At 38.2% G+C, this 22,699-nt stretch overlaps 1 protein-coding gene across 2 annotated transcripts in view; it reads right to left on the reverse strand.

The window, feature by feature from the left end:
* Positions 1-2,402: 2,402 nt before the first annotated feature.
* Positions 2,403-22,699, reverse strand: part of LOC117075135 (olfactory receptor 2T6) — a 91,095-nt gene continuing 70,798 nt past the window's right edge. For both annotated transcript variants that reach the window (XM_033197217.1, XM_033197218.1), the window contains exons 2-4: positions 9,740-9,896; positions 7,114-7,225; positions 2,403-6,594 (exon numbers count right to left, since the gene is read on the reverse strand). In XM_033197217.1, the coding sequence (XP_033053108.1) occupies positions 5,653-6,594; positions 7,114-7,149 (978 nt within the window). In that variant the 5' untranslated portion in view covers positions 7,150-7,225; positions 9,740-9,896 and the 3' untranslated portion in view covers positions 2,403-5,652. The remainder of the gene's footprint in view (positions 6,595-7,113; positions 7,226-9,739; positions 9,897-22,699) is intronic.

Below are 22,699 nucleotides of genomic sequence, written 5' to 3' on the forward strand. Positions count from 1 at the left end.
AGAATCCAATAGACACAGTAAAATATGCTAAAGGGGATATCACCACTGATCTCACAGAAGTACAGACTACCATCAGAGAATACTATAAACATCTCTATGCAAATAAAGTAGAAAATCTATTTTATCCCTTTCTATAGGTTGTTTGCTTACCCAGTTGATAGTTTCTTTTGCTGTGCAAAAGCTCTTTAGTTTAATTAGGTTCCTCTTGTCAATTTTCATTTTGGTTGCAATTGCTTTTGAGGATTTAGTCATAAATTATTTCCCATGGGCAATGTTCAGAATGGGGTTTTGTAGGCTTTCTTCTAGGTTTCTTTATTTGAGTTATTATATTTAAATCTTTATTTCACCTTGATTTAATTTTTGTATATAGTGAAAGGCAGGGGTCCACTTTCATTCTTTTGCATATGGCTGTCCAGCTATTACAGCACCATTTATTAGGTAGGGAGTCCTTTCCCCATTGCTTGCTTTTGTCAACTTTGTCAAAGATAAACAGGGTATAGATCTGTGGCTTTATTTCTTTGTTCTCTATTCGGTTCCATTTAGTCTATGTGTCTGTTTTTATGCCAGTACAATCTGCTTTGGTTACTGTAACATTATAGTATAGTTTGAAGTCAGGTATTGTGATGTCTTTAGCATTATTCTTTTTGGTTAGGGTTACTTTGACTTTTGGCCTCTTTTTTGGTTTCATCTTAATTTTAGAATAGTTGTCTCTAATTCTTTGAAAAATAAAGTCTGTAGTTTTTTTATGAATGACATTAAATCTGTAGATTTCTTTGGGCCATTTTAATGAGAGTAATTCTTCCAACCAGTGAGCATGGAATGTTTATTCATTTGTTTGAGTCTTATTTGCTTTCTTTCAGCAGTGTTTTGTGGTTCTCCTTTTAGAGATCTTTCACCTCTGTGGTTAACTGTATTCCTAGATTTTTTATTTTTGTGGCTGTTGTAAATGGAATGGAGTTCTTGATTTGGCCTCAGCTTGAATGTTATCAGTGTTTAGAAATGTTACTAAATTTTGTACATTAATTTTGTATCCTAAGTCTTTACTTGAAGTTGTTTCTCAGTTCCAGGAATCTTTTGGCAAAGTCTTTTGGTTTTCTGGGGGTATTGAATTGTATTATCAGCAAAGAGACATAGTTTGCCGTCTTCTTTTCCTTATTTAGATGCTTTTTATTTCTTCTTGCTGTGTGACTGTTATGCTATAAACCATTCGATGGCACTTACAAGTAAGAGCTGACTGCAGACAATGTGGCACCCCATGCCCTAGAACTCATCCCTATGTCCATCCTGGCTAATTAGTTTACATCACTCTTCCCACAGAGCCTGCATGTGACCTCAGAAAAATCCTCAGCACAGCAATCCAGAAACCCAATAGTGATCTTTGCAACCAGCATGTACCAAAAACTCATCAGTTTGACAAAACTACCTTGAATTCTCCTCCTGCATTAATAATTCTCCACATTTCATTTGAGCATCATTTTGAATGCCTGATGGTTGTCAGGCTGAATATCTCTGGACAGGTCCTAGAAGGCACCAGATTCCTGTTGCTCTATGGTCCCCAATCATTCCACCTACCCTCCTTCCCATGCACAGTCCTGTGTTTTTTAATGTAAAACCATTGACTTCTTGAGAATATCAATTCATATCAAAATCACTCTATGAGCTACACAATGCCTACATACTTCTAAAGTCTAGTAATAAAATGACATATGTATGACATTACGAATTTCAGTGACAAAAACCTTTAGAAATGTTGCTCGCGTTCTTCCTCAAGTTTCCAAAAGGGCTGTGCATGACTTGATTGTTGCCGTGCTAATTTCATTCTGAGGAAATCAACAACCATATCTACGAGACTATTCCCTATTCACTTAAGTAGAAACTCAGGCTAAGGCAACAGAGTCGTCCAAATGGTCGACTGAGTTACTGGGAGAGCTAAAAGACAAATCAATCTCTCTTCTAGCCATTACTAATTCTTCCTTGAGCACAAGTTATGCATTTTGCTAGCTGGTTTCAACCAAAGGAAGCACAAGTTTCCCACAGAGTCAGGCTGAGTTTTGAACTGATTTTCCTGCAGGGATGGCCAAATGGCTCACAAATGGCTTTGCATTCCTTCAGAGGCTGAATATCTGAACTTGAGATGAAATTCCCAATGATGGGTCATGAATAATCAAATTCTTTATTAAAAAATTCACTCATTCTAAAAAGGCCTTCTCCTGCAGCAGCATCCATCTTTTAATAGGTTTTGGTTTTCTGGTGTGAGGTAATATAGACATTTTTCCCCCTCTTCCATATACAGATGATGCACTTCCAGTGTTTTCTTATATATGCAGAATGGGGAAGGAATGCTAAGTTGGAATGAGGGGCTCCTACCATATGCCCCAAGCATAAAACTAATTAATATTTGGCCCATGTTCTTCTAACTTTCCAGGAAATATTAGCCTCACTGCTCCCACGTCTTCAAAACAACATATAACCAAACTCCCAAAACAAGACCAATTAGGTTAACAAACTTTTATTATTTCATCCCCAACCCGCATCCTAACTTCTACGAACACCATAGTTCTTTGATGGGAACTCCCAATGATTTATTGACTGAAATCCAGTCAAGAAATATAGTACCAGAGAGTTATATAATTGTTAGAAAACGTTTGAAATGAAATTTTATATTTTAGGACAATGAGGTTTACCAAAAAATTGAACTGATCATTCAGAGAGTTTTATCCCCTCTCTTTCCCCTATTGTTAACATCCAGCATTAGTGTAGTACATTTGTTACAATGAATGAATCAATTTTGATACATTATAATTAACAGTTCATATTTTACATAAGGATGAGTCTTTCTGTTCCAGAGTTGTATTTTTTTCACAAGAGCATAGTACCATGTAACATAATATTATGTAACATTAATTACTGTGTCGTATAGAATAGTTTCACTACTCTAAAAGTCCTCTGTGCTCTGTCTATCCATCCCTCCCCTGACCCCTGGCAGCACTTATCTTTTTCCTGTCTCCACAGTTTTGTTTTTTCCAGGATGTCATGCAGCTGGAATCACACAGTATGTAGCCTTTTCAGATTAGCTTCTTTCACTTCACAATATGCATTTAAGTTTCCTCCATGTCTTCCAATGGCTTGATAAATCATTTATTTTTATCACTAAATAATATTCCACTGTAGGAATGTGCCACACTTTATCCATTTAACTTCTGAAGGATGTTCTGATTAAGTCTATGTTTTGGAATGTATGAAAAATCTACTATGGACATAAATTTCCAAATCAGCAGAGTTAATACCGAGAAACACAAAACACAATTGCCAGATCATATGGTAAGATTATGGTCAATATTGTAAGAAACTGTCCAACTGTATTCCAAAGTGGTGGTACAATAGTGTCCTTTTGTGTGTAATGGATTGATAGAAATGAAAAAAATTGTAAAAACTGAATACAAAAGTCAATCACCTTTTCAAAGAATAGCTGAAATATTGACTAACATTTATAAAGTTTTATTGCATTCATCATTTTATTTGATTTTAAAATCTTACAAGAAAATATGTATTAAATCAAATTTTATAAAAAGGAAAGTTGGTCCTCAGAAGCATTGAATGATTGGCAGAAATTCCCATGGTGTTTATGTGGAGCTGAAACTGATGACCAGTTCTTATGGGCCAGCCCCCTGCTTCTCTCTGACTTGTGGTTTTTGTACCTCAACATCTTCTTGGTTGGAAATGCTCCCTCATACTACCTGGCACATAGTGTTCTCCAAGACAGTCTGACAAGACTGAGGCGATGTTGAGCCTCCAGCTGAAGAGCCTCAGAAAAGCTGTTCCTGGATTTCAACTGAAAAGCCTGCTCAGTTCGGCAAGACCAGGTCTATTTTCTTGATTAAGTGCTTAGCCCAACACCAAGCTGAGCTGTTCTATTTGGCTAAATATTTTGTCAAATACCCAGCAGCTTTTTTCAGTACAAAACGAGGTGTGGCAACGTTTCCTTCACCCACCATCTCCAGTGCCTGCAGAACATCCCTGAACCCAGCTTGGATTTTGTTAAACCAATGACAGTACAAAGCCCGGTAGCTTTGTAGAAGTAGCTGGTAGAAGTGGCCTGAGGGGTTTGGGATGTGGTCCTGGTTTCACCACTGTGCCTACAATTTAGGCCAAACATTTTCTCTCCAGTTCTTAGCCACTTAAAAAGATATCATACTAAGTGTATAGAACACCCTTGACATAGCCAACTCCATCTTAGAAAAATACTCTATTTTATATTTCATAGAGCACTTTTCCAACAAGGATAAGATGTGTTGTCTACCAAACAACAACAACAAAAAAGACTGCATCCAACCAGAAAAGGACTCAAACAAGCACACTCTTCCATGATCAGTTCTCGTGGGAGGACTCTGTAACTGTCAGAGAGCAGGTCTTTAGCAGCTCGAAATAGGATCAGTTCTCACCAGAGGACTCACTATGTATGATGTGCAATATTGACTGACTTGTGGAGTGGCTTGAGTCTGTGCCCGCGGCTCTGACTACCAAGTGAATGAAAAGTACTAAGGGGAGTTGCCCCCTTGGGAACTCCATGTAGTCCATGCTGGCTTTTGTGATTGAAATAGCATCAAGAAAATCCTGACATTGTGAAAGACACGAGCATTTGTGGTCCTGGTTATTTCTAACCTTGCACCGCTCATGACACTAAGTCATTTACAAGGGGTTTCCAGTTCTAATTTTCAGATGAAAAGCTGGGTATTTCCTTCCCACTTTGCAGTGTTATCCAATGCAAAAGCCAGTGCCATAGAGAAGGAAAAATATGCTGTCCACTACTTTTTTAAAAGAGAAAACTTGATAGAAATAGCTCCAACAACACTAACATCTACACAGGGATCCCCAAAGTCTAAAAATGCTAGTGAATTAAAGAAGCTGAAAAGTGATTACAGAAACTGCTAGTTAATAGGACATTTTTTCTCAACTACCTTTTGCTGTGTCTTCCAATGTAACAGTTATAGATGCCATATTAAAAAAATAACATCACAGACTCCCTCCCCCATAAAGGTTTAGTCTTGGCATTTCTACAAAACACAAGAATCATTGTTTTTAGTTCCAAATGTAGATAAAGGAGGAGTGTTTTCAGTTGTTACTCAAAGAAGAGATATTTGGATTTTCTAAATCTTGGTGTAAGTATGTAGATTTTTCTTTTACAGTTTTATGACAGTTTAGTCTCTTTCATATGTCTTTCGAAACTTGACATCCCTACACCTTTGATAAGCCAATTGATGGATTGTTTAAACAATATAGTCAAAATCACCAGTTCTTATGGAGCCACTGAAGATGGGCAGAATATGTCATGTTAACTCAACATCTGGGGGCATTCATATACACGAACTGCAGTCGGAGAAGTGATATGAGAGAAGACTTGGAATCGGTAGAAACAAAAGAAGAATAAACACGAGTGGTGTTTCTAGAACTCTGGTATTGTTTGTGTGTGACTGTTACAGCATCTTCACATTTTGGATGGAAGTACTGCTGGATACACCATTTAGCACAGCTGGTACTGGCAGTTCCTGTCAGCATTATCCATGGTATCCATGATGCAAGCCCATATATGCCTAAACAGGATGTGGAGGTTTTAGACGATCAGAATTCTTTCCTCATCACACCACAGGTCCCTTAACATCTTGCCACAACTCTCTTCAAGGCACCCATCACATCCCTGTTCCTCAGACTGTAGATGAGAGGGTTTAATAAGGGGGTGAGGATGGTGTAAAAGGCAGAGAAGACCTTATCTTTGATTGGGGTGTGGTAGGATTGGGGAAGCATATACGTATACAAGGCAGCCCCATAGAATAGTGTCACCACAGTCATGTGTGAGGAGCAGGTGGCAAAGGCCTTCTTCCTCCCTTCAGCCGATGTCATCTGCTGCACTGTGATGAGAATCCTGGTGTAGGATGCAGTCACCACCGAGAAGGGGATCAGCAGCATTGCAACACAGCACACGTACATCACTGTTTCATAGGCGGTTTTGTCCCCACAGGCCAGCCTCAGCATGGTGGGTGCCTCACAGAAAAAGTGATTGATTTGGTGAGAGGCACAGAACGGGAGACTCATGGTGATGGGGGTGAGGAGAAAAGTGTCCAAAGCCCCGCCGAACCAAGAGCTGGCCAGGATCATGCAGCAGACCCGCTGGCTGATGAGAACAGGATAGTGCAGTGGGTTGCAGATGGCCACGTAGCGGTCATAAGCCATGAGCCCCAGCAGGAAGAATTCAGCCCCCATAAAGCCCATGTAGAGAAAGCACTGAGCAGTGCAGGCGATGAAAGAGATGGTCCCCTGGCCCACGAGATAATCTACCAGCATCTTGGGCACAATGGTGGAGATGTATAATGTGTCAATGAGGGAGAGGTGGCTGAGGAGGAAGTACATGGGGGTGTGGAGATGAGGGTCTATGTTAATCAGGAAGACCATGACCCCATTAGCTATCACGGCCATGAAGAAGATGGCACAAATGACACCGAAAAAGAATCCTGAGCCTTTACCGTGAGTGAAGAGCCCCATGAGGGTAAAGCCACTGGACAAGGTTTCATTGTTTTCATTCGTGGTAGTGAGTTTGACCTGGAGGCATAAGAAGAGAAGCAGGGTCAACAAAAATGACAAAAGATAAAATAAAGCACTTAAACATGTCTGTGTAAACATTATTAGATGAAAATTTTTTATGTAGCTAATCTAAAACTTTTTTTTGGTGTGGTAGATTTGTAGCTTCTTTTTTCTTGGCTATTTCTTTTTGATGAAGAATAATTTCTACATTAGGATTCCATGGGATGAAGACGAATGAATGTTTGCCAATTGATATTTGGCTTAAGGGAGTTTCATTATGATTGAAGAAAATTTGGGCCCTAGAAAGGATCCTTCATTTGGAGTTGGCTCCATTTATTTAAAATGTGGATACAACTGCAAGACAATTGATCCAATATATTCAAACAACCCAAGAAAATAATTCAATAGGCCATTGGATCAAATTGGGAATTTCTGTGATAATTTTAAAACCTATTAGTCCTATCCAGAAATAACCATAAATTGTAGACACAGCTGAAAACTAAGTTAAACTGTAATAAATATGATTACATTATCTACCTGATCATTGGCCATTCTTATGTGTTCCTTCATCATTTGTCAATTTCTCATTCATTTGCACACCAAATCTTTATGGAGAGAGTCCTGTGCAGTGTTCTATGCTCTGGGGATACTGTAGTAAATAAAAAGAATATGAATCATGTGACTTACATTCTAGTTACGAAATAGGCACAGTAAATCACATGTGGGAACCATGGTTCCAGGTAATGCAAATAAGTGCTTTATGGAAAACTTCAACACAGACAATGAAAGATGAAAGAAAATTCATGTGAAGATTTAGGGCTAGGGTGTTCCTACAAAATAAACAGCAAATGTGACATCCCTAAAGCAAAAAGTAGTTTGGGATAGTCAGGAAACAAAAGTCAGTTCAGGAAGAGAATTACCAGTGATGAAGACAGTGAGATATTAGGGATCAGTTCTGCAAGGTATGCAGGCCGGGATAAAGAGGACAGAATTATTTTCTAAGTATTATCAGTAGAATTGAGTTGCAGTTTGTAACATATAACAGTTTAACTTTAACATGTTCATTATGATCTTTTTGTTTTTTTTCTTTTTGTCTCTTTGGTACATTTAAGCCATTTTTTTTATTTTTGCTTAGTGTTGTATTTTTGTGGGTCTTGAAGGTGTCACAAGAGGGGAAACTCATCTGGTTTAGACTGGGATAGACCAGGTTGTGCTTTCTGTCCTAATATTCCCCTCATTTCACTCAAAAGCTTCCTGATTTGGTTGGTCAGTTGTAAGCCTTGGAGATGGTGACTGAGTGAAATGGATAAAAGATCTTATAGGCCAGAGGCAGGAAACCATACACAATCTTAGAGAGCTATGGGTGGTGCAGTTACATCTTGAATATACGATGGATATAAGAACATCTTTTAAAAGTTTCCTCATCATTTTAACACTCTTTAAAATCTGACTTGGTTTTTGAATTCTTGAGCACTTCTGTGTGCACTCAGGTATTATACGAAACAGAGAGGCAGGTGACGCAGCAGTAAGTGCACAGAGGTGGCAGCCAGTTTCCAGGACACCGTCGTGGAGTGGGGGTTGCTCGATTCTGAAATACTTGCACTGAGAATGCTTGTTTGGGGTTCTGACTTCATCATTTGCAATGTACCCTAATGCATGTTACTTAAAATCTTAGAGCCCGTTTCCTGGTCTATAATTAGGATATCACAGGAAACTTAAGGGATGTTGTGATGATCAAACATCATGTAACATATGCAAAGGACCACAGCTGAGTACATTCAAATGCTAATCTGTGGTAAGCTGTTGTGCTTGTGAGATAATGCGGATACTGAGGACACAATTTCTTGCCAAAGGCAATATTGCATTTCGTAGCTACTGTGTGTATACCATAGGCACAAACAATAGGAGATACACTATAAAAAACACATGTCGCCTGTTGAACACTAGGGGATACACTCTGAAAAGCACGTGTCGCCTGTGAACACTAGGGGACACACTCTAAAAAGCACATATCACCTGTGAACACTAGGAGACACACTCTAAAAAGCACATGTTGCCTGTTGAACACTAGGGGACACACTCTGAAAAGCACATATCACCTGTGAACACTAGGGGACATACTCCAAAAAGCATGTGTCGCCTGTTGAACACTCGGGGATGCACTTTTTAAACTCGGGGATGCACTTTTTAAAAAGCACATATCACCTGTGAACACTAGGGGACACACTCTAAAAAGCACGTGTCTCCTGTTGAACACTCAGGGATGCACTTTTTAAAAAGCACATGTCGCCTCTGAACACCAGGGGACATACTCCGCAAAGCACGTGTCGCCTGTTGAACACTCAGGGACGCACTTTAAAAAGCACGTGTCACCTGTTGGACACTAGGCAGGGTTCCAGGCTTGTGCACTGTCTTCTGAATTATTTAAAATAATAAAATCTCAGAACATTCTTCCTGATCATGCAAATAATTGCCATTAGAGGAATCTTTTAGCAAAGAGATATGGACTTGTAAAAGACTAGTTTCTGGGGAAACTCATTCCAGGAAGAAGACTGTCATTTCCTAAGTTCACTCTCAGATTAAACAGTGAGGATCAATATGTTAGGTAATAGCATTACATGAACAACTAGAGCCTAAAAAATAGTTTGCAAGTGTCTACATATTCTCCAGGGAGGCCTGTTTCAACTTCTGAGTACATGCTCACAAAACCACAGAAACAACTCAACTTTTTATCTACAATGAAAATTAAAAATCTTGGGACACAGGAAAAGATGAACCCTGGTGACTCCTCGGTAGAGAAAAGCCTCTTCAGTTTTGGCCAGCACATGTACAAGGTCTCTCAGGGTGTGAACCACTCAGAGAAAGGACTGACTGTGCGTCTCTGTGCCAGGTTTTCTCTGCAGCAGGGTCTGCTTCTCTGCTTTCCCCATTCTTACCCTCCCCTAGCCAAGAAGTTGTGAAGAACAAGGGTAGAGTGTTGCAAGTAGACCAACAAAGGAGGTTCTTGAAGGAGTGTTCTCAGCACAGTGACTTCATTTAGGAAAGTGAGAAATACACAGACAGAAGGAAAAATGCAAGCTAACAAGAAATTGAAACTTTTCCTTTCTAAGTTTTTCCTTCTCTTTCAACAAAACTTCAAACATAACTGCACAGTTTTGCTTACCAGTTTAGAAGAGGCTGAGTGGATTAGGTGGTGAGGGGAAAAGGGGCTGAAGATTTGTTCTGCCCACTATCCATCCAGAATGCAGATCCTCCATCTCGTGGGTAGAATCTCATCTAATGAGCTCCTCGTGACGACCTGATGAATTAGAAGGAGCTTCCTGCAATGTCAATGGGAGCAGAAACAGACGACAACGTTAGGGAACACTTCAGGAGAGGGTGAACACACTCAGGCGAGTGCAGTGCTTTACCCATGACAATTAAAAACAGTTCCAGCATGAGAAGTTACAAGAAAAGCTGCAAATAAGAGAGCTGAAGACATAAAATTGTATTAGAGTTGTGGAGGATAAAACTTTAGTAGCTCTCCGGGGATGTAGAAAGGCAGATATTAAATTATAAGAAAGATAGACATGCACTGGGCGCAGTGACTAACGCCTGTAATCCCAGCACTTTGGGAGGCCAAAGCCCAATCACCTGAGGTCACTCCTGAGGTCAGGAGTTCAAGACAAGCCTGGCCAACATAGTGAAACCCTGTCTCTACAAAAATTAGCCAGTCATGATGGTGGGCACCTGTAATCCCAGCTACTCGAAGGCTGAGAAGGGAGAATTGCTTGTACCTGGGAGGCAGAGGTTGCAGTGAGCTGAGATCACGCCATTGCACTCCAACTTGTGCAACAAAGCAAGACTCCATCAAGAAAGAGAGAGAGAGGAGAGAGAGAGAGAGAAAGACTTACATACATGAAATATTGGAACTACAAAAGCAAAACATAAATAATCAATGTTTTAAAAAGAGTGATTTCACAAATAGGAGAGAATTATTAATAAAAATTGAAAGGGAAACTTAGGAAAGGAATAAACAGACTCTGTATATGGATGTTTCATTTCGTTAATACATACACTTGTGTGTGCCTGGGAAAGTGATTTGAAGTAAAAGCATCTGGCAGCATCTGATAAAAACATAGTATCATGCAAACAAAACACAAGAAAAGGAAAACACAGTCACCTACACAGGCTAAAATTCACACTGACCACACGTGTCTTCCTGAGAAATTCCAAATAAAAGTGAAAAAATGTCTAAACTGAAGATACACAATGTTGCAGTAAAAAGAGAGCTCTGGAGCCAGAATTTCCTTGGGTTTGATCCTTTCTCCACCACTAAATCCTGTGACCAAGCACTTAAATTATTTTTGTATCCGTTTCCCCCATTTGCTCTGTAATAATAGAAAGGTCACAAGTTTTAAAGATTACATCATTCACACACGTCAGTTTCTTAGACTAGTCTCTAGAATGTGCTGTCTGTTCAGTAAAACTTGTTGTCGATATCATTAGATACATTTTAGTTGAAAGCAATGTGTAGCTCAAGCAGGAAGACATTCTGAGATGAATTAGGAGGAATAAACACTAAGATACAGCTGAATATTTGTGTAGATGAAACAAAATTGAGAAAAAGGAAGAAACTGTAATACTACTAATAGTAAATGTTGAATTCAGGTTAAATATATATATTTAAAAATAATATAAATATGATTGCCTCATTGCATAGAATTCAAAAGATTCTTATTAACAAATATATATATGTAGAAATAGATACATATATATCTATGACATCTAATATGTAGACACAGAGAGATATACCTATCTCTATCTCTACAGAAAACAGGGTCTGAAAATGGAATGCTAATACTATACATGCAAAACAAATTCTATTTAAATAGAATGTAAAATTACGAAGTACCAGAAAGCAGCTTTCATTTATTCATGTATTTATTCACTCAACTGCTTATTGTGATCCAGCTATTCACTAGACATTTTTCCAGGAGCGGAAGATACCATTTACAATATTCCCTCTTTCTTGGAACATACAGGGCAAAGGACTGATGATAAACAAAAACATATACAATTATGAAGAATCTAACATTTTTTCTCAGTAAATGAGCTAGAGAAAAATACATTTTTGCCTATGACTCCAACACAGAGGCAACTGTAAGAATAAGAACGACTTTGGAAAAGATTAACAAAATCAGTTACTAATATTAAAATGAGTTACAAGAATGTTTGTATGTGTGTACATGTGTGTTTGGGTATGTATTAAAATGGCTTAAAATAATGAAAGAAAAAAGATATAACAGCACAGGAAATTAAAATGAAGCATATGGTGAAATGAGACAGAAAACAGCTATGTTAATCATGGCTACAACATCATTCAACGTAAACATCCCCTTTTAAAGTGTAGATTTACTCTTCAAAGAAAACAAAACAAAATGTACAAATGGAAACGAGAACTAAAAGATGCAAAAAGGAAAGGCATAAGTATATATAAACTATGATATAATGCGATATTATCAATGGAACAAAGAGAATAATCCTGTAATTCGAATTTTAAATGGAAATGCATTTTGTGCTTAATATATTCAGTTAGCTTCCATAGGACAATCTCTTGTTTTTTTTTTTTTTTTTTTTTTACTAAAATATATTAGAATTCTAAAATCATAATAACAGGTTCACATCTAAATCAGAGAATTTGAAATACTTTAACATATGCCTAAAACACTACTTAGGCCAAAGGAAGTTCAAACTTTCATTAAATTAAATATGTATGGAAGCCTATAGGATATAGCTCAAGATGTATCCAGACAAAATTTTATAACCTCTAATAATGTAATTCTTATACAAAATATGGATGTTAATAAAGATTCAACCCAATACATTAGAAAAATATCCACAGAATACATTTAAATAAGAGAAGGAGCATTAAATACTTAAACGGATATTAATGGATTTTTTAAAAAGCAGACTGAACATTTAAAGTTGATTCTTTAAAACTGAAATGAAATAGACCTATTTCTGGCCATGCTAATGACACTTGAGGGCAGAAAGGATGACACAAAGCATCATAAAAGTAAGAAAAATGATCCAACTACAGATACGAGAAGAGTGATAAAATATTTATAGTATGGGAAGTTATTTTAACATTATATTGATATAGTTTGAAATTTTAGTGAAGAAGACGATTTTAAAGTATGGTTTTGTATGAGTGTGTGCATACACATAATATGCATATATAGTTATAAGTAGATATAATGCATACACACATAGTCAAAATTCTTAATATGCATATATTATTATAAGTAGACATAATGCATACACACACATATAGTCAAAATTCTAAGAGAATGCCAAAGAAGGTCTCTAAATTTGGAACAATTTAAAAGTTTTAATGGAACTCTGCTTTCCCAAAATTCCTAGTTCAGAAAGCCTCCCATAAAAATCTTCTAAGGACAGAAAATTTAAAAATCTTTGTATACAGAAAAATATGGAATTAATTAATCATTTATTTTATAAATATATATAGCCTTCAAAAGACAGAAAACTCTCATAATTATAAACAAGTTCACATATATATTTCCCAAATGAATATTAATTATTAAACTCAGAAGTACATTAATAATAACACATCTTCAAACCTGTTCATATAAACTCCCTCTTTTGCCATTCTAACACCCTTCAAAGATTCTTGGTTGTTTGTGAGCTGAAGATCAAGTTTTGACTGTGGTTTGTATGTCCCTGAGTGACCTGGATACTCAGCTCTCTGCAGTGCTCTGTCAATTCCTGGCACCTCGCTCCCAGAAAATAGCCTGACTCAGGAGCTCTCTCTGCCTAGAGCGCAATTCTCTCTTCATCTGGTTACTGTAGCCCCAGGTCTCAGGTCACTTATACTTCTTGCAGGAATCCACTCTGGTTTTAATAAGAATGTCAAATGCCCCAGCATATATGAACAAGTAGTTATTCATAATATCAACAACATATCAACAAAATATTCCTTATTCTTTTCCTTTTTGAGACAGGATCTTGCTCTGTTCCTCAGGCTGGAGCACAGTAGCATGACCACAGCTCACTGCAGCCTCAACCTTCTGGGCTCAAGCAATTCTCCTACCTCAGCCTCCTGCATAGCTGGGGCTACAGGCACAGACCACCACATCCAGCTTATGTTTTTGTATTTTTTGTAGAGACAGGATCTTGCCATGTTGTCCAGGCTGGTCTTAAACTTCTGGCCTAAAGAAATCTTCCTGTCGTGGTCTCCCAAAGTGTTGGGATTACAGACATGTGCTAAATTATTCTAGAGGAATTTGTCAAAATGATTATAAATTTTATCTGAAAGGACAAGCACATATTAATTGTCCAGCACATTTAATGTTAAAAATTGACTTTGACCTCTGTAGGACCAATGTGAAATGTAAAGGATGAGTAACTGAACAGAAAAAAACAAGGCTCAACAACTAGGAGATATTAAACGGAAGAGTATCTAGAAAATAAACACTGTCATCTCCCCCCAAAATACAAAAAACCCACATACGTGCCAATGTTTCATATAAGTAAGATGAGAATTCAGATAACTGGGAAAGGTAGTGTTTATATATGTGAAGAAAACAAAATTGTAACTTAGAGGTAAAGAGTTAGACTTTAAAATGCACACTCCAGATGAAGTGGCTCAAAAAACTTAATAAATAGGCCGGGCGCGGTGGCTCACGCCTGTCATCCCAGCACTTTGGGAGGCCGAGACGGGCGGATCACGAGGTCAGGAGATCGAGACCATCCTGGCTAACACGGTGAAACCCCGTCTCTACTAAAAAATACAAAAAACTAGCCGGGCGAGGTGGCGGCGCCTGTAGTCCCAGCTACTCGGGAGGCTGAGGCAGGAGAATGGCGGGAACCCGGGAGGCGGAGCTTGCAGTGAGCTGAGATCCTGCCACTGCACTCCAGCCTGGGCGGCAGAGCGAGACTCCGTCTCAAAAAATAAAAATAAAAAAAATATAAAAAAAAAAAGAACTAAATACATTTCTTTATGAAAACTTTTTGATGATGTTTGAGTCTCTTTAATGAAAAAATGCTGAAGTAACGACAATAAATTAGGATTTCTATTGTGAAGAAACAACATCACACACTGCTAGTGTAAGTACAAATTGAAACCATTTTTTTTTTTTCTGGAAGTATCTGGCATTTAGCAAACTTAAAAAATCCAGGTGTTAGCCATTTTCATCAGTTTATTCTGAGGAAATAAATAGTGTGAAGTGGGAATCATATGTGACAACCTTAAATAAATTATTGCTATTGGTTGTGAAAATAAACTGGAAACAAACAATGATCAACATAAATAGGTTGAGTAAATCAAACATTGCTCAATTTACATTATCCACATTGATAATGATGTAGGTTAGCTGTCTTTTCATGTAAAGATATGCATAACATTTTTAAGTAGGAAACACAGCACTGCCTGTTTACAAACATACATGTGCATAGATAAATTACAATCACTTGTAGTCAGCCTGGAAAGTTTTGGATTGGGATAGGAAAAAAATTCCCCCAAAGGCAGAAATAAAGCTCAAGGTAGAGCAATCAGGAGATTTGGCGGAATTGAATGGAGATTGAAGAATCAGGAATACACTTGACCAGAGCATCCTAGAACCTGATTTATTTCACTCATCACATGGTATGAACTTTGTATTTCGTGCCTTTCTAAACAACGTGGACCACACTCGGATGGTTACCAGAGTTTAATGAAGACCTCTTGAGTCTTTCTGTGATACGTTCTGACAGGGGCAAGCCCCGTGCTGCCCTTGCCCTCATGACACCTCTCCAACCTGTTTCTACCACTCTCTTTGTTGTTTTGATTTGCTGCATGCTTCTGCCTCCTCAAATATAATATGAGCTGTGTGAGGGTAGAGTCATCCTCTAAATAGTCCTTATATCCACAGCCATTGGCACAGCCTTGTATATATTCGGTGGTCTATACATCAATTGATTACTCCTAGAACACTTTATCTTTTCCCATTCCAAACTCATACTATTAATTTGAGAGCACAAATGGTAGAAAGATTTGCTTTGATATCTTCTATGATATTGCGTTGTGACAAGTGGCTGTGAAGACCACTTAAATGTGAATAAAACTGATCTTTGGAAAAGAAAGCAAGCTAATGACGCAGTCCACAAGGCAATGGGAATACGTAGGCCACTTGGTCCCTTCTAACCTCACAGGAAGTGTTATGCCCGTGCCTTCAACAGAGCCTGACTGACGACTTCTGACCCACCAACCACCACACGATAGCAAGAACACTCCTGTCAGAGACTGTCTCTTAGTGTGTCCAAAATGGGTCATAAAAAGCAATCAATAAAATAAGTTCACAAAAGAGTGACTGAATCTATCAAAATGCAAGCAGGGTAGTTGACCATTGTTAAACATTTTTTCAAGAAAGTGATGTTTGTTTTAAGTAAGTGAGTGGCACTTATGAATAAGAGCTCAACATTTATATACTCATGGAATAAAGATGGCAGCAATAGAAAACAGAGATGGCTAGAAGAAGGGTATATGCTAGGTGCCTGGGTGATGGGACCATTTACACCCCAAACCTCGCCATCACAAAATATTACCAGGTAACCTGCACATGTACCACCAGAATCTAAAATAAAAGTAGAAAAAAAATAAAATTTTTAAAAATTAAATACATACATGAGTGGGTATTTTATAGATGAAACAACAGAAAATGTACAGCCTTCCTCAAGTGTTTCCATGGTTATTTATGCCAAACTGGTGACTCCATTTAATTGTAAAGGTTCCACTTTTCCCTGAAAAATATCTTTAAGTGTGCTAAATGGAGAGTTTGACAGTACTCAGGAATAGTTCAACAGTAACCTATTTTTAGTTTTGACAACTAGGTTTTTGTCTAGTTTTTCCTTCGTTAGTTAAAAGTATTTGCCTCTGTACTCCTGGATTATGCTTAATTCATTTTCTTCAATCCAATCCTCTTAAACATGCCAGTTACTCATACCTCTACCAAAATTCCTACTTTCCAATCCCATTCGATTTAATTATTTTGATCATCTTACCTAATTCCCTGTCACTTAGAAGATATCAAGTTTGTGGGAACTGAACATGCACAAAATATCTGAATTATCTCAAATGAGTGAACTTTCCTGTTTTTCTGCTATTCACGCACATTATCTAAGAGAGCCAAATGGCTTTCTTCCCCTGAGAATGGAGATAGCAGTTGATGATAGTGGATCACTTACAGATATAATATATCCAGAGAGAGGAATATTAGGTAAAGACAAAATGGGTTACAAACAACTTCACAAGAGGTGAGACCTTAGAAACAAGAAATAAAAGGGAACCTTCTTGATCTTCTTGTTTTCTGTCTTCATGTTAGTGTCTTTCCTTGAAAAGATGAGAGGAGATCCAGGTTAAACGGCACAAGCTTCCAAAAAAGAGAGTGCCAGTTAGAGGTATTTGAAGATGACCATTTAGCTGAAGGCATGGATTTCACACTTCAGCACCGTGCACACAGCTCCAGGAACCAAAGACAGAAGAGTTTAAGTAATCTAGCATATGACATCATAAACGTCCTGAGATTTCTCATGGAGAAAACTCCTTCTAATAATCCAGAAGGAATATCAGTTAAACTGGTTCTGATTGGTACTGAAAACTTTACTCAAAACATGTAAATGGCAAGCAGAGAATGTGTTCCAAAACCAAGGCTTGGGCTGCCTCCTCTGCAGTTTGTTTGTTTGTTTTGTTTTTAATTAACAGCTTGAGAACAGCTGTTTAATGCACGTTTCATCACCAAACTCTGTTGTTTGTTTCCCTAGAGGGCAAATGAGTAAAAAATACCCAAGGAAGAGAAGAGAAGTTTTTCATGTGGCCATTTAATTTCTCACTTTTCCTAACAATAGTCACGATCTAATCCTTTCATTTTTCTCTTCCATTAAGCAGCTTCCCAATAAACATCACTCATTTACCAAATGTCACTAAGAAAAAGTTTTTAATTGCCAATTCAATAAAGGTACTAAACAATCTGTTAACATTGTCAAGCAGGCTCTTGCAGAACAGTTTGGTGTAAAAATCCAACTTATGGAAACTGTTGCTACAAAACCCTTTTGAATACATGATAGGAGATGAAGTTGATGAAAATCAGTTTATACTCGATGGGTGGTTCTCATTCTCCTGAGCTCAGGTGACCTGCCGGCCTCGGCCCCCGAAACTGCTGGCGTTACAGGCGTCAGCCACTGTGCCTAGCCTGGCTGCATTCTCTTGATCCATAAGGTGTACTGTTATGAATCACTTTTGTTTAGTCTTCTCATAGAAATATATATGAATGCAAATTATGTTGTATTACCTGATGTATCAACTTTAAATGATAAATCTATGCCTGGCTTAAAAGATGAAATTAACATGTGCAGATGTGTTGTTTTCCAACATTCTATTTCTTCCCCTGCTAAGTTTTGTTGGTTATATTTTGCTACTTATATTGTGACACATCATAACATACATATTCAATTTTTAACTGTAAAGACATCAACTGGGCTTTAAATGCATTTAATCGTAATATCTAAAGAAAACTAAACAGTGTGTAAAATAGCTTGTGTAAATGTTAGTTCCAGGAAAAGGAAACAATGGGATTAAAGGTTTAATGGATTGTTGACTCTTTTCTATTTCAGATTGTTTCTCTCTGCCCCTTTCACCACCCACCTCAGGTTTCTTTATTCATATACATGCCAACTTCTATCCGTTTTTTTTATGGGATACTACTCATGTGAAAATGCCTACATCTTAGTTTTAGCACACACACACACATATATGTAACAAATGTTTATATGTACATGAATGTATATTTGTGTGTGCGTGTATAGAAAGAGAGAATATGAGTTGTAAAGTAAAAATAAATGCAAACATAGACAATGACAATATTAGGTAGCCATAAACTGGAAATACTTTATATGTACAAAAGACAATCATTACAGGCATAATAAGCCCAGTTATGTTATTTTAAAGAAATCAAAATTTGGAAGGAGGAGGAAGAAGATGGCAGAATAGAAGGCTCCACCAATTGTTCCCACGGCAAGGACACCAATTTATTAACTACCCACACACAAAAAGCACCTTTATACACATTAAAATCAGATGAGCACTCACTGTACCTGGCCTTAGCTTTATATGGCTGAAAGAAGCACTAACGAGATAGAAAAACAATTGTGATTTGCAAATGCACCCTTGCCTCATCCCCCAGCCGCATCAGCATGGTGCAGAGAGCAATTCTGTGCTCTGGGGAGAGGGAGAGCGCAGCAATTGTGAGGCATTGAACTCAGCGCTGCCCTGCTAGAGCAGAAAACAAAGCTGGACCAAACTCAGCTGATGCCCATCCGTGGAGGGAGCATTTAGACTAGCCCTAGCCCGAGGGCAGTTGCCAATCCCAGCAGTTTGAACTCAAGTTCCTGCAAACCTTTCCACCATGGACTAAAGTGCTCTGGGGCCTTAAAAGAAAACCGAGAAAAAGAAACCAGGCCACGGTGACCACAATCCCTAAGTGAGTCCGAGTGCTGACCTGGCCCAGAGCCTGTGGACTATGGGGGGACACGACCTACTGAGACACCAGCCAGGACAACTAAGGGAGTGCTGGAACAACTGCCCTAGCCCCAGGCTGCACAGTGTGTGGCTCCAAAAAAACCCCTTCCCTCTGCTGAGAAGATAAGAAAGAGTGAGGACTTTTTCTTGCATCTTGGAATCAACCCAGCCATAGCAGGAGAGGGCACCAATCAGAGTCATCAGAAATCGCTACCAGTAATCAGTACCACTGTGCCAAGGCTTTGAGACTTTCATCATTGATCTAATCATTGCCCCAACCCCTAGTTCCAGGCCCTAGATTGTGGACATTTCTAGACACTCCGTGGGCCATGTGGACATTTCTAGACACTCCTTGGGCCAGAAGGGAACCTGCTGTCATGAAGGGAAGGACCCAATCCTGGCAGCATTCATCACCTGCTAACTGAAAGGCCCTTGAGCCCTGAATAACCAGCAGTGATACCCAGGTACCATGCTGAGGATCTTAGGTGAGCCTGAGATTACTGGCTCACAGACGAGACTCAACACATTCCCAGATGTGGTGGCTATGAGGGTGAAACTCCTGCTTTAAAAAAAAAAAAAGTGGAGAAAAGAGTAAAGGGGACTTTGTGGTGTGTGGTGTGTTAGTGTGGTGGTTGCCACGGGGGTGCTTGTGTAACTCCACTCTTAGCTCCAAGTGGCTCAGAACACAGACAAAGATTTTGTTTGTTTGGGAGAAAGTAAGGGAAGAAAACAAGAGTCTTTGGTAATCCGTATAATTCATCCAGATCTTGTTCAAGAATATCAAGGTGATACCTCAATGAGTCTACAAGAACTACAGCATTACTGGGCTTGGTGTGCCCCCTAAAGTAGACACGGCTTAGATCACAACACACATGTACTTTTGAATATTTTGAATGCTTTCCCAAGTAGGACGTGTACAAAAAGCCCAGATAGTGAAGACTACAATAAATACGTAACTCTTCAATGCCCAGACACTAAACATCTACTAGCATCAATACCATTCAACAAAACATGACCTCACCAAATAAACTAAATAGCCAACAGGTAACAGTCCTGGAGATACAGAGATATGTGACCTTCCAGACAGGGAATTCAAAGTAGCTGTTTTAGGAAACTCAGAGAAATCCAAGATAACACAGAGAGGGCATTCAGAATTAGATAAATTTAACAAAGAGATTGAAATCATTAAAAAGAATCAAGCAGAAATTCTAGAGCTGGAGAATACAATTGGCATACAATACATTAGAAAGATCACTCATCATGACCAAGTAGGATTTATCCCTGAGATGCAAGAATAGTTCAACGTATGCAAATTTATCAATGTGACGAATCATATTAACAATGAAGGATAAAAGCCATATGATCGTTTAAATTGATGCTAAACAAAGCAGTTGATAAAATTCAACATCCTTTCATGGTAAAAACCACTAAAAAACTGAAGATAGAAGGAACATAACTCAACATAATAAAAACTATATATGACAGACACACAGCTAGTATACTGAATGGGGGAAAACTAAAGCCCTTTCCTCTAAGATATAGATCATGACAAAGATGCCCACTTTCTCTACTGTTATTCAATATAGCACTGGAAGTCCTAGCTGGAGCAATTAGACAAGAGAATGAAATAAAGGGCATCCAAATTGGAATGAAAGAAGTAAAATTATTCTTGTTTGCCAATGATATCACCTTATATTTGGAAAAACCTAAAGATATCACCAAAACCTCTTGGAACTGATGAACAAATTCAGTAAAGTTGCAAGATGCAAAATTAACATTTAAAAATCAGAAGCATTTCTATATGTCAACAGTGAACAATATGAAAAAAAATGTAGTCTCATTTCTAGTAGCCATGAATAACATTAAATACCCAGGAATTAACATCAGAAGAGAAAGATCTCTATAATAAAAACTATAAAACACTGATAAAACCAATTGAAGAGGAAACAAGAAAATGGAAAGAAATTCCACGTTCATGAATGGGAGAAATGAATATTCTTAAAATGTCCATACTATCTAAAGCAGTATACAGAGTCAATGCAGTCCCTTATCAATATACCAATGCCATTCTTTACAGGAATAGAAAAAACAACCCTAAAATTTATAAGGAACCATAAAAGACCCTGAATAGACAAAGCTATGCTTAGCAAAAACCAGAAGTGGAGGAATCACATTAATTGACTTCAAATTATACTACAGAGCTATGCAATCAAAATAGCAAGATACTGGCACAAAAACAGACACACAGACCAATGGAACAGCATAAAGAACCCCAAAACAAATCCACACACCTACAGTGAGCTCATTTGCAACCAGAGGTGCCAAATCACACACTGGGGAAAAGACAGTGTCTTCTATAAATGTTCTGGGAAAACTGGATCTTCACATGCAGAAGATGAAACCACACCCCATCTCTTGCCCTATACAAAAATCAAATCAAAATGGATTAAAGACTTAAATCTAACACCTTAAATTATGAAACTACTACAAGAAAACATTGGGAAAAGTCTCTAGGACATTGGTCCGGGCAAAGATGTCTTAAGTAATACCCCACAAGCACAGACAACAGAGCAAAAATGAACAAATGGGATCACATCAAGTCGAAAAGCTGCACAGCAAAGGAAACAATTAATCAACGAAATGAACAGACAATCTACAGAATGGGAGAAAATATTTGCAAACTACCCATCTGACAAGGATTAATAACCAGAATATATAAGGAGCTCAAACAACTGTCTAGAAAAAAATTTAATAATATAATTATAAAATGGGCAAAAAATCTGAATACACATTTCTGCAAAGATGACATGCAAATTGCAAACACGGATAAAAAAGGGTGCTCACAGATGGACATTTGGGTTGATTCCAAGTCTTTGCTATTGTGAATAGTGCCGCAATAAACATACGTGTGCATGTGTCTTTGTAGTAGAATAATTTATACTCCTTTGGGTATATACCCAGTAGTGGGATGGCTGGGTCATATGGTACATCTAGTTCTAGATCCTTGAGGAATTGCCATACTGTTTTCCATAATGGTTGAACTAGTTTACAATCCCACCAACAGTGTAAAAGTGTTCCTATTTCTCCACATCCTCTCCAACACCTGTTGTTTCCTGATTTTTTAATGATTGCCGTTCTAACTGGTGTGAGATGGTATCTCATTGTGGTTTTGATTTGCATTTCTCTGATGGCGAGTGATGATGAGCATTTTTTCATGTGTCTGTTGGCTGTATGAATGTCTTCTTTTGAGAAATGTCTGTTCATATCCTTTGCCCACTTTTTGATGGGGTTGTTTGTTTAAGAAAATGTGGCACATATACACCATGGAATACTATGCAGCCATCAAAAAGGATGAGTTTGCGTCCTTTGTAGGGACATGGATGCAGCTGGAAACCATCATTCTTAGCAAACTATCACAAGAAGAGAAAACCAAACGCCGCATGTTCTCACTCATAGGTGGGAACTGAACAATGAGATCACTTGGACTCAGGAAGGGGAACATCACACACTGGGGCCTATCATGGGGAGGGGGGAGGAGGGAGGGATTGCATTGGGGAGTTATACATGATA

Source organism: Trachypithecus francoisi, unplaced genomic scaffold (assembly GCF_009764315.1).
Source record: "Trachypithecus francoisi isolate TF-2019V2 unplaced genomic scaffold, Tfra_2.0 Lachesis_group5, whole genome shotgun sequence".
Taxonomy (NCBI): domain Eukaryota; kingdom Metazoa; phylum Chordata; class Mammalia; order Primates; family Cercopithecidae; genus Trachypithecus; species Trachypithecus francoisi.